This window comes from Hyaena hyaena, unplaced genomic scaffold (assembly GCF_003009895.1).
Source record: "Hyaena hyaena isolate Hyena2069 unplaced genomic scaffold, ASM300989v1 scaffold_606, whole genome shotgun sequence".
NCBI lineage: Eukaryota > Metazoa > Chordata > Mammalia > Carnivora > Hyaenidae > Hyaena > Hyaena hyaena.
The window spans coordinates 556457-569150 of record NW_024081238.1 but is presented as its reverse complement, the minus strand read 5'-3'; the positions used below and the strand labels follow the sequence as shown (position 1 = coordinate 569150).

Sequence of the window (12694 nt, the reverse complement as noted above, 5' to 3'; positions counted from 1 at the left end):
TTAAGGACAGAAATGACCAAAAAGGAGAATTCATTCTTGATAATCAAAAGAAAACAAGCCATCAAAAAATTTAAAAAAGTGCATGCATCCAAGAGTTTTTACAAAATCATACTACTTTATATACTTAGAGATATATATAACATACATATTTGCATGTATACATTTTGTAAATAAATATATATAAATATGCATATTTTGTATAAATTTATATAAACACAAAATTGTTCTGATTATAATACCTGTGATGCTTTATTGTTTTTTTTTATGTTTTATTTATTTCTAGGAGAGAGAGAGAGAGAGAGAGACAGCATGAGCAGGGGAGGGTCAGAGAGAGAGGGAGTCACAGACTGAAACAGGCTCCAGGCTCTGAGCTGGCAGTCAGCACAGAGCCCGACGCGGGGCTCTAACCCATGAACCGCGAGATCATGACCTAAGCGAAAGTCGGACGCTTAACTGGCCGACTAAGCCACCCAGGCACCCCAATACCTGTGATGCTTTAAACTATTTCCTATTGCTTAAAATCCCACCAATCACAATGAACAGAAGGCAAGCACTTGCAGAATTTTCCTCAAATACACACCCTCTATAACAAATAGGAGTGCTGTTTTAAATGGAATCACTCTGAAAATGTTTACTGAGTCAAAGGGCCTGTAAATGAAATTTTTAATTACCAAAGGGACTGCAAGCTCAGCTTCTGCAGGAATGATCACTTCTTGAATTTTGTCTTTTCCCAGTCCTAATCTACTAGGCCCTTGTGCTGCTTCACTCCCTTGGTGTGGCTGCCTCATGCCTGGGAGGTACCCTTGCCCTGACAAGATGTAAAGAAAAAGAAGCTAAGGAGGCCCTAAAGAGGCTCTTAGTGTCACTTGATGTCGGCTAAAGACACAATAATTACCTGGATATCCTATACTGTCCAGCTCAGCATTATCTGTGCTCTGAATTGAACATTTTGAATTGGGGGTAGAAATTTAACATGATAAAAGCATTACTTAGCCTCAGCTGTAAGTTGGGCTTCTACCTCTCTGTGGGGGGCCTACTGAGCTTCAGTGTACAGGGGTAGTTAGCAAGTGATGAGCTCAGAATCCCCAGTTCTTGCCACCCTTCTTAAAGTCTTTAATAATCTAAGATGATTAACAAAAATTATTACCATAATTGTTACTTGCAGTCCTAACTATGTGTTATATACAGGAAAAACTTACAAGTTATGCCTGTTTTTAAATGATGATTTAAATGGTGTTTGGGGAAAATACTTGCAGAAACATTATTTAGGTATCATATATTTTAAAATATAAGCACGTATATAAAAGATACTTTTTTGTAGAAGAACAAATGTGAAGCGTCACTCGTTCTGAGACCTCCTCGTCTGTGAAATTCCACAGTCTTCTTTTATTCATAGATTTTTCCATAGCAAATACTAGCTGAAAGAGAGGAAAACACACATCAACTATATATAAAATAAGAGAACAAAAATGAGTGCAGAAAAAGATAATGATAATGTCCCAGGGCTCCCAATTTGCTTTAAAATTCCATGATTCTATTATTAAATTTTGTTTTCTTCAAAAGAAAAAGTGAAATTAAATATTAACCTTTTGGATTCCGTTTTTAGGAATCTATGAAATTTAGGTTTTAAACAAAAATATAAATTCACTGTCATAAACCAGCTGGACATGAGAAATTAATTTGGGGCAATTATTATTTAAGTGAAGTATAGAATAAATATTTTAATTAGAATGAGAAATGACAAGTTATTTTTAACCTACAAAAATGAAGCATGGGATTTCTTACTTAAATGTCACAAAAGATGTAAGGCACTACATAGGTACACATAAACAATAGCAGTAACATAAAAGTAAAAAGAAAAATCAGAAATAGTGACATACATTTATGCCAAAATAAGAATTATAAAATACATACTCAGTATGAGGAGAGGGGTCATAAATGTGACTCGAAGCTTCCTAATAGTAATGTGCACAGACCAACCTAATCTGTTACCTAATTCATATGGTCCATAAACTGAACACAACTGTTGAGGAGAGGCACAACTTTCTTGATAAAGAAGAGATTTGAAGAAATGTAATATGTAATATAACAAAATAATAATGTAATACATTACATGTAAAATGTAATATGTAATATAACAAAGTTCTCAACAATGACCTTATGGAAGACACAAGTTTTATAAGGTTACTTTTTACAAATTCCCTCAATATAGACAATGGAGACCAAGTTAGGAAACTGAAACTCCCATCATTTCTGGAATATAGCATTTCTAAAGTCTTATTTGCTTCTTAGGAACAAAAATACAAAAGTAAAAGGAAAGAGGACCACCACTATCTGTCTAGCACTGAGCTCACATTCACCTTATTCAATCCAGTGCCAACCACAAAGGATGCACAATCAATGCAATTAAACACACCTAGACTTAAGATTATATTTCAAAATGTCAAAAAGGATGAACTATTGTGAAAGGTACATTTATTTTAAATGGAAAAAACAGCAGAAAGTTGAGTAACTTGCCATGGGAGGGGAATATCTCCATTTCCTTCCCTTTCTCCCTTAGGCACAAAGATGTAATGCGGGACATCGGAGAGAAGGTTACAAAATTGAAGAGTCTGTAGCATCTGTGATTCTTATTGGCTGCATACTTAGTTTGCTTTAGATTTGGGCTTACAGGAAAACAGCTTGTGGACCTTCATAATTATTTATGGACTATATTACCCAATTCACTGATATAGGAATAAAACAAAAAGGAAGGAACTAATGATAGATACTCTGCCCAGGAGTAAAGAATAAGTAACTGATGTTTTACTCTCAGGATCTTGAGAAAATTAACAGATGAAGAATCACAAAATCTATTAATTTCACATTATAGCAATCACTTGGAACTACAAGGAAATTAAACTAGTAGGTTTAATTTCAAAGATAATTTTTTACTATTCTGAGACAAGTATTGTGCAATAGTAGTATTCTGCCAGAACTTCCATTTAGTTCCAAGTGATTGAGGAGAGCACTTGTTGGGATGAGCACTGGGTGTTGTAGGTAAGTGACAAATCATGGGAATCTACTCCCAATGCCAAGAGCACACTGTATACACCGTATGTTAGCTAATAAATTTTGTTTAACAAAATAAAATTAAAGCTATTTTAAAACAGCTTTGATTGAAAACAGAAATACTGAGCTTTTGTTAAACTCAAAGTACCAAGGAATCAGATGGAAAAAGCTGTTTTAATATAATCCCAGCATAGAGAATTAAGGAATGCTAATCTAAATATGCCTAGGATGATTGTATTTATGTATAATCAATTAAAATAAGATGTAAACTTTGATCACATTAAGAATTTTTGATATTTCAGACTTACTCTACGCAGGGCATTTTGAAAATCATTTCCCATTTCTAAAGTTGTAATGATAAACACTCCAAGAACTAAAAGTCCACCTGGCAGCATTCTGGACACCTAAAAATGGAAATATAGTATTAGCTAACATAAGCATTTGGCATTATATGTAATCTTTTGTGGTTGAGAAGCTAAATACTAAATACGCAAATATTTAGTGAGTACCAACTATATGCACAGCCTACAGGTGGAAGCTTTGAAAAACTGGATAAAATACTGAGAAACGGTTGATAACCATGATGAATAGAGTGTCATTATGTACACAATCTTTCTAGAGTGTCCTTAATTTTTGTCTTAAAAATACTTTATAACTAAAACCAATTATTAATGATACCCTTTAGCTACATCAATAAACAAAACCCTTCTCACAAGATCAAAGACTGAAATATCTTCAAAAGTTTTTTCATTGGCTTCCACTGTCAGTCACCTAAATAATATATAAATTTTATCTACTACTAGTATTTCAGAGGCTCCCAAATCTAGCTAAACAGATATTCAGAGCCTCACTTAATGGTACTTTTCCCTGAAATATTCAAGTATCATTCAAAAAATTCTCACTGTTTTCCATATGTGTATTCGGCTTTCTAATTCATCTGTGTGTCAGCCTTCCCTCAGGCTGCTCCCTCAGCCTGAACTGGTTTTCCTTTACCCTTCTCCATGTCCGCACCCTACTGAATACTTGAAAGTCAGCTTGAGGAAGCTGCCTTCCCTGATACTTTGATCTCCCAGCTCCTAAAGACTTCCATGGAGCTTATCACATGAGCCTGTGTTATAATAATTGGTATGCGATGGTCTAGAAGTTCTCTAAGAGAAGACGTGATTCTCAACTAATTCTTGTATACCTATAATATTCAGAAGAATATTAAAAGCCTGGGATTTGAAAAGAGGGGTCTGACTTGAAAATCCATTGTTTCCTGTTTATGTTTACTTCAATTTTTCTATTATATTCAGTGTGAATGTTATTTCCAATTTTTCTTTACTCTAAAATAAATGTTATTTATTTTTGAGAGACAAAGTGTGAAAGGGGGAGGGGCAGAGAGAGATGGAGAGATGGAAAGGGGCTGAGGGGCTGAGCTGTCAGCATAGAGCCAGATGCTGGGCTTCAACTCATGAACTGCTAGATCATGACCTAAGCCGAAGTTGGACACTTAACCAACTGAGGCACCCAGGTGCCCCTTTACTCTAAAATTAACATTGTATAAATTCTAGCAAGGTTTTCTATGCTCATGGGATTATTTGCTTAAAATAAATTTCTTGAGGTGAACTACTAGATCATGAAGTTATGCATATTTTTAAGGTTTTTGATCCAAACTACCAGTTTGTCCTCTGTTATTTCCCTTTACATGATTGAGGCTAGTTCTTAATACCACATAGATTTCCTTCTACCATCTAAATTCAAAGATCAAAATGCTTTAGTTATTTTTTGTGTGCTCAGTGCATAAAAAAACTGATCACAAAGTTAAGTCTTCCTAGGTATCAGTCTATTCCTTAATATATTTACACTATGTCTGCTGGTGGTTCCCTTGGATTTCACAAATTCTATTCACTACAGTAACAGAAGCTCGACATATAAATAAAAAATAAAGTTTTCATATTTAGCATGGGAAATATGTATATGTTTTCAAAATCACCAACACAAAATTATCCATTTCTTTCTAAAGGCAAAAAGGTTAACTTATTTTACTATAAAAATTTTATGTTTGTGTGTATATGTGTGTGTATGTATACATATATATTATACACACGATATACACCTCTCTACACACATCTCTATGTGTGTGTGTGTGTGTGTGTGTGTGTGTATATATGTATATACATATGTATATATATATAGTAAGAAAACGAAAGCAGAATTAGAGTCCAAAGTTACTTAGAAACCACTGGGAATTTAAGTTTGAAATATTTATTACTTTCATTAGAAGATATTAAAAATTTCTTGTATTTTTTTTACTACACACCACTCCCCACCACACAAACACATACAGATAAACATGTGCACCTCTGAAAAATGTAAAGGTGATGGGAGATGGAAATGATTATTTTACTCTAACATTTCCTATTAGTTGATATAATCCATTCAATAACTACTTTTAAGGGAATTTACTCATCATTCCCTCTCACCCAGTCCCAAATCTGTTTCCTCCTTACGTAAAAGGCAACACCATCTTCCTAGACATCCAGGCTAGAAATCTGTCATCTTTAGCTACTTTCTCAATAGCTCTTCACTCCCAGTCTACTTGGTAACTAAATCATCTTGCTACTGGCTCTGTGACTGGAGCGTTTTGGCAGTGAAGTTTTACTTACTGCATTAGTTAATTCATGCACTCATTTATCCTACATTTTGGAGTTCTCCTTGTAAAGCATGGAAATACTAAGCTTGATGCTGAAGATATAGCCATAAACAAAACAGACATGATTCCTGTCCTCACGAAGCTGAGAGTCTAGTATGGACTCACATCATCTTTATTTGAACTATTATAGTAACTGATATTCAGTCTCTCTACCCTCCATTTCTACTGTACCAAAGTATTGAAATTATTTCCTAAATGACTGATTAACTCCTTCTCTAAAAGGAAACTCTGGAAGTCCACCACAGAGCTGTTTGCCAAGCAAACTCCTCACTTCTTAGGATGGCACTCCAAAACCATCCATAAATATCCTCACAGCCTTATGTCTAAAAATATATTATTTTACATACCCTCTGTTTCAATTCTACCCAATGTTTTGCTCTTCTCCTAACATGTCTCTAACATTCATGCCTTTGGGTCATTTATTCATACTGTCCTTTGTGTCCTTCAGTGTGTTGTCTGACTTCTGCTGGCAGCACTATTTATACTGCAAGTTCAGAACCTTTTGTGAACCTGTTTGAATCCAGCCATTGGAAGATAATTATTCACCATTCTATATTCTTATTATAGTTTTCTACTTTTATCTCATTTCTCTTATAATTGGTTTGCGGTAACTTTGATTACAACATATGTTCTAAAGACATAAAAAAACCTATCATTTTCTTCTACATTAAGTCTTTAAAACAATCTGATCGGCAACTATGTTATCAATACCTATTATTATTTTAATATTATATTATTTTAAAGAAAACTTGAAAATAAGATAAAGGACAAATAACAGAGGATAAAAACTACAACGGATAGGGGCACCTGGGTGGCTCAGTCTGTTCAACATCCGACTTCGGCTCAGGCTATGATCTCATGGTTCATGGGTTCGAGCCCTACATTGGGCTCTGCAATGACAGCTCAGAGCCCTGGGGCCTCCTTCATATTCTGTGTCTCTCTCTTTCTATCCTTCCCCAACTTGAGCACACACACCCTCTCTCTTTCTCAAAAAGAAATAAGCAGTAAAAAAAAAAAAAAAAAAACAATGGATAAAGGTTAGCAACAGAAAAGCACAGCATATAAAATCAAAGGCTTTCAAATCAGACTGCCTGGGTTCAAATCCCAGTCCCATTACCTATTATGTAATACTGGGTTACTTAACCTCAAGTAAGAAAATGCTTTTTTAAATCAGAGACAAGTAATCAATAAATGAAAAAATATAACTATGGATAAAACAGAACAGTAAATACTTCTATCTTTGATAGACTATGCAAGTTTTGAAAACTTAAAAATGAGTACTCTGAATCCTAGTCTAGTAGCCTGAGGAGGAAGTCCTTTTCTTTTGTTAGTCAATAAGCAAAACTTAACTCTATAAAAGAGACAAATATGATGACCTGGTTGGCATGTTCTGTGGCCCATTCTTCATCCAAGTTATCCAACTTAGCTTTTTGTTGATGTTTGAGGTTCTCATTTTGTTCCTCTTTGGGTGGCGTTCTAATGGCAAGAATGACATAATCCTTTTGTGAAGAACACTTAAAAACAAATTAGAAGAACTTATTAGAGTGTCATCTGATTGAAGAATGTAAAGCTCCTACAACATGCAAAAACAATATACGTACAGCATAAATTGCTAATGCTTATATTTCAATGGAATTAACAGGGAAACCAATTTCATGGGTAACCTTGCAATGTTTCCCACACATGTCATTTATATACATGATATACTTAATGTCAGCTCCTTATTTGCTTAGGCATCCTGAATGTGAATCATACAGTGGTCCTTAAAAACAGTTTACTGAATGAGTGAATGTACTACATTTTAACTAAAAGATAATATGCTTTGTCGATTTCTAGTTACTATATTTATTTTCTAAATAATCTGAACAGACTGGATGGCTCAGCAAATATAAAAACTCAGTAAAATAAAGCAACAAATGATCTTGTGTGTCTTATTTTCATTGAAACAATGAAAGAGCGAACTTCTTGTATATGTTTATCCAAGAAAAACAAAGGGGATATGGACACAAAATTGAAGTAATATCAAATTTATGTTTCTCAGTTTTAAGAACAGTTAAATGGCAATGAAAGGTGGGCTATCTAAAGATAAATTTAGAGAACCTTTAATAGCTCAGCCATTTTAAAGTGAAAATACACTATAAAGAAAAAGTAAAAACAAGGCAAATGAAACCAGTTAGCCTGGTGTCATTCTCATAAATGACCTGAAACTGCTATTATGAGTGTCATCCTGGAATAGAATATAAAGGAAGAGAAATTATTTCTACAAAAGTTATTTTTCCAGAAAGTTATATTCAAATGCACACAGGAAAAGGTAGAAGCTGATTAAGAAAGCAGGACTTAAAAAGAAAAAACTGACCTAGAGAGTAGGAAACAGGCAAGCTTGAGAGGAAGAAGGAAAAAGTGACAAGTTTAAGAAGAAACATTTTGGAAGGGATGAAAAGGCAGTAGAAGGAAAGACTAGAAGGAAGATCTTAAATTATGGGACGTGTATTTTTAAGATGGTGCTTTTGCCAAGCTCTAGAAGCCTATATGAATAAGGCAAGTTTGGAAGAGGGAATTTCTCCCTGACCTTTTATCTTTATTATGTCTTTTTTTGAGACTCTCATTCCCTTAAACTTTCTTAAATAAAGGGAAGTAGGAATCCTTAAATGAAAAGTTCCTGGGGCACCTGGGTGGCTCAGTTGGTTAAGCATGTGACTTTAGCTCAGGTCGTGATTTCAGGATTCCTGAGTTCAAGCCCTGCATTGAGCTCTGTGCTGACAGTACAGAGCTTGCTTTGTATTCTCTCTCCCTCTCTGCTCCACCCCCACATGTTCTCTCTCTCTAAATAAATACGGACATAAACCTAAAAAAAAAAAAAAAAAAAAAAAACACCTCCTAGCAAAAAGAGCCCATATTGGGTGCAAGTAATATGAATCACAAAGAAGTTCAGATTATTGCTGAGAGGTAGTTTGGCTACCTAATGAGAGGCCTCATTGGGTAGTAGTATCTGTGTGAACAGTACAGCGTCTACCTTCCGTATTACAAGTTAAGAAATCAGCTTTATGAAAACCCTGAAAATGAACCGGTCTCTCAGGGCTCAACTGACATTAATTAAGCTCATTCAGAATGACATTGAAAACAAGAATATCATGAAGGGGTGTGAACACATGACTCTTTGGGACAGTACATTCTTTATAAGTAGAAACATGGGACATTAAATTATAAAAAGTAGCTCGAAAATATGGATAGAATCAGAACCAAAAAAGTTAATTATGCAATTTGAAGGTTCTAAATCATCATTATAAAATATTCAGGGAGAAAATTATCACAATAGAACTCTTTTTGTTCCTAGGCATCAAAATCAAGTCCTTGGGCCACAGTGTACTCTCCCCTAACTAGTGTTTAGACAGAGGTAGGCCAGTGTGTCTGTGACTCTCCTTTTATTGTTGCTTTGTACTGCTGACCAGTCCTACCTGATGATTATATAATAAATCAGCAGGTGCTTATGCTTTTTAAAGTAATGGTCCAAATCTCTGTTCCAGTTTGTGTTGATTTTTAAGACTTAAATCTAAAAGGGAAATAAAATTTGTCTAATTTGCAAATTTCTCCTATTCCCTTTCTCTCACTCTCCACTGACTCAACATTAAGAAAAATTCAGTAAAATGGGTACCGTAGCATGTAACAAAAGACATGACCACTATTGCCACGAGACTGAGATAAGATAAACAATGGGAAGTTGTCAAAAGCTACATTTGCAAAGAATTAGACGACCAGGAATTAATAAAGATTAGATGAGAGCATAATACACTTGGAAAGACAATAAAACATGTACAATCTTGTCAGTAAAATTCTCATTTTAGAGTTTCTTTCACATTATAATTTACTTTTACATTATCAAAAGGGAATGTGTTCTGACTTAAGCAAACCTGGGGCAGGTTTGTCCTGCTTCTCTGTAATTTCCCTCAAAGATCCATCTTAAGTTCTTCTACATTCCATTCTTTCATTCCCTAACCTTATGCTTACTGGTGTTTTTTTAAATATTTATGTTTGTGAGAGAGAGAGAGACAGAGTGAGAGTAGGTGAGGGGCAGAGAGAGGGACACAGAATGCGAAGCAGGCTCCAGGCTCTGAGCTGTCAGCACAGAGCCCTATGTAGGGCTCAAACTCACAAGCCGTGAGATCATGGCCTGAGCTGAAGTCAGATGCTTAACCGACTGAGCCATCCAGGTGCCCCACCTTATACTTATTGTTACACTGCATATTTTAACTTTAAATAAACAGGTAGTTGGTTTTATCAATAGATGCACTAAAAGATACATACCTGTCCAATTAAAAGACCAGAGACAAAAGTCTTTCCTTGAAGATTTATGTTTGAAAGATACTGGCCAACAGCCTCTTCTACAATGTAGGTTCTTCCCATTCCTGAGAACTAATTCAATCTCCTGAATTATGAGAAAAAAATACACAGCATTTTTAAGTAAAAATGTAATTTGCAATGTTTTTGTCATGGGGGTTATATAGAGACAGAAGTCATACTATCCGGATTCTATTCCATGCTTTGCAGAGATTGCTCAGTAGGTAGGGTATTCTTTCTGGCCAAGTTCAAACGTAGCTTCAGAGTCCTCAATACAGTGTTGAAGAAAATGATTACCAATCAGCTAGAGTTGACATAAAAGATAAAGCCCATTTCTATATCTAAGATAAGGGAGAGGAAACCAAGCTAGCAGTCAACACACCTCATTTCTTATTTAATTTACTATTCCTTAGTTGGAACATCTTTGATAGTCTATAGCTGAGCCTCATGGTGCTCATTTCAAAAACAGGTAAGAAGACAATTTCTAAGTTGCTCATTGGGAGACAGAATCAAATTCAATTACTCAATAATCATACTATGAAGAATTACTATGTGCTAGAAATTGTGCCAGGTCGGATGGCACAAAGATGAATAGATGACCGCTGCCCTTGAGCAACTCATAGTATAATTAGAATTATGGAATTTGACAAATAGCCATACAAGAATAATGAACATTATTTTGTATAATGCCTTGTTTGAAGTACTTTACATGTGGTAATAACATCTAATAGCCACAAAAGCTCCGTGAGGTAGGTACTATTATTATAACCCCCCTTTTTTTTAAATAATCCTTACAGATGAAGAAATTTAAAAAAAAAGGAAAAAATGTAACTTGCTCAAGCAACAAAGCTGGTGTGGCAAAGGTGGGATTTAAATCCAGGCAGTCCAGCTCCAGAATGCATGTCCTTAAATGCTGTGTTAACACTGAGGAATCCTACTTGGTCTCTCAATTAAACCTTTCCAAAGGGTAACTCCTGTTCTGCTCTCTTTTTCCAGTTTGTGGACGACAGTTGCATCAAATAATAGTCATTTGAATTCTGTAAAAGGTTTCAACTTTATTTAGTGCAACAAGGCCAAGGCAACTATAAAGGTGATGGGGTGGAAGATCTGACACCCATAAAGTAAATCACCAGTCACAATGATTTTTTATTTACTCTTAAAGTAAAGCCCAGCAAATTGGTTCCAGGTTGAAACTGTACAGGGTTCTGTTTTTTCAAAGAGCCTGTTCAGGGGCGCCTGGGTGGCAAGGTCGGTTAAGCGTCCAGCTTCGGCTCAGGTCATGATCTCGCGGTCCGTGGGCTCGAGTCCCGCATTGGGCTCTGTGCGGACAGCCAGCTCAGAGCCTGGAGCCTGTTTCAGAGTCCGTGTCTCCCTCTCTCTCTGACTCTCCCCTGCTCATACTCTTGTCTCTCTCTGTCTCAAAAATAAATAAACGTTAAAAATTAAAAAAAAAAAAAAAAAGAATCCTTAATTCCTCAAGAAAAAGCAGGGACAATGACTCCAAAGTAATGACATGTTTTTCCCAAAGTATCACCTAGTAATCATATTACTTTAGTGCTTCTTCAAAACTTTTTACATCCAACCATACTTTACAAAGGACCCTACTAAAAATGTACATCCTGCCTAATACAGTTCAATTTATCCTGAAATATCATGTGACAGCACAAATTATGCAAATTGTCTAAGGAGACAACTCAATCCCTTTGGACTCTGGTTTCCTAGTCTACAAAATAAAGAATCTGGATCAGGAAAGTCTGAAAACCCACCTAATTGTAGGATTCTGTGAGTCCAAGTAAAGAAAATCTGCGTTTTCCAAATCACCAATGGTGGGCAGAGGGCATAGGTCAGTACTGCCCATACCAGCAACCTTCATTAAAATGCCTGCACAAAAAACTTTGGAGAAAAATCAACTTCTCCTTACTGACATTCACAAAAGGGCTGCTACTGTGGGAACTGCAGGGAGAATGACACTAGGAATACTGTATTTTCGGGGCGCCTGGGTGGCTCAGTCGGTTGAGCGCCCGACTTCGGCTCAGGTCATGATCTCACGGTTTGTGGGTTCGAGCCCCGCGTCGGGCTCTGTGCTGACAGCTCGGAGACTGGAGCCTGTTTCAGATTCTGTGTCTGCCTCTCCCCTGCTCACATTCTGTCTCTCTCTCAAAAATAAATAAAGACTTTAAAAAAAGGAAGACTGTATTTTCAATAGAGAACCTAATAAATTATTTCAGAGGCATAATTAAATATGAGATAATCTACGGATTTAGTTTAGAAGTCACAAAATTATGATCTGGAAACAAGTAGTTCTGTTACGGAGGATAGAAGGTGAAGGCGAAAGCGTTTTTTAAGAGTGTGTTTTAAAACTTCTGTATATGGTTTTTCCGTTTAAGAAGTAGGAGCATATGGTAACACTTTCTACAATATCACCTGAAAACATAAAAGCAAAAGCTACACTCAAAAGTCCTCTTCCTGAAAAATGAAATGGGCGCCTTAAACTCCAGTTGGCTTGTTTTTACTCCGACACACACACACACACGGCTGTTTTCAACAAAGTTAAGTTTTGTCACAACTGAGCTTGAATGCTGTGCGGGAGAGTCTGACCATGTTTCCTACAGC

General features: G+C 35.8%; 1 protein-coding gene across 3 annotated transcripts in view; it reads right to left on the bottom strand.

The window, feature by feature from the left end:
* ODR4 (odr-4 GPCR localization factor homolog) overlaps nucleotides 1–12694 on the bottom strand; it is a 38501-nt gene that overhangs the window by 25517 nt on the left and 290 nt on the right. The window contains exons 2-6 of one of the 3 annotated variants that reach the window (XM_039257194.1): nucleotides 11848–11974; nucleotides 10049–10169; nucleotides 7123–7260; nucleotides 3360–3455; nucleotides 1312–1418 (exon numbers count right to left, since the gene is read on the bottom strand). In XM_039257194.1, the coding sequence (XP_039113125.1) occupies nucleotides 1312–1418; nucleotides 3360–3455; nucleotides 7123–7260; nucleotides 10049–10147 (440 nt within the window). In that variant the 5' untranslated portion in view covers nucleotides 10148–10169; nucleotides 11848–11974. The remainder of the gene's footprint in view (nucleotides 1–1311; nucleotides 1419–3359; nucleotides 3456–7122; nucleotides 7261–10048; nucleotides 10170–11847; nucleotides 11975–12694) is intronic. The other 2 variants (XM_039257195.1, XM_039257193.1) reach the window with 2 other exon arrangements.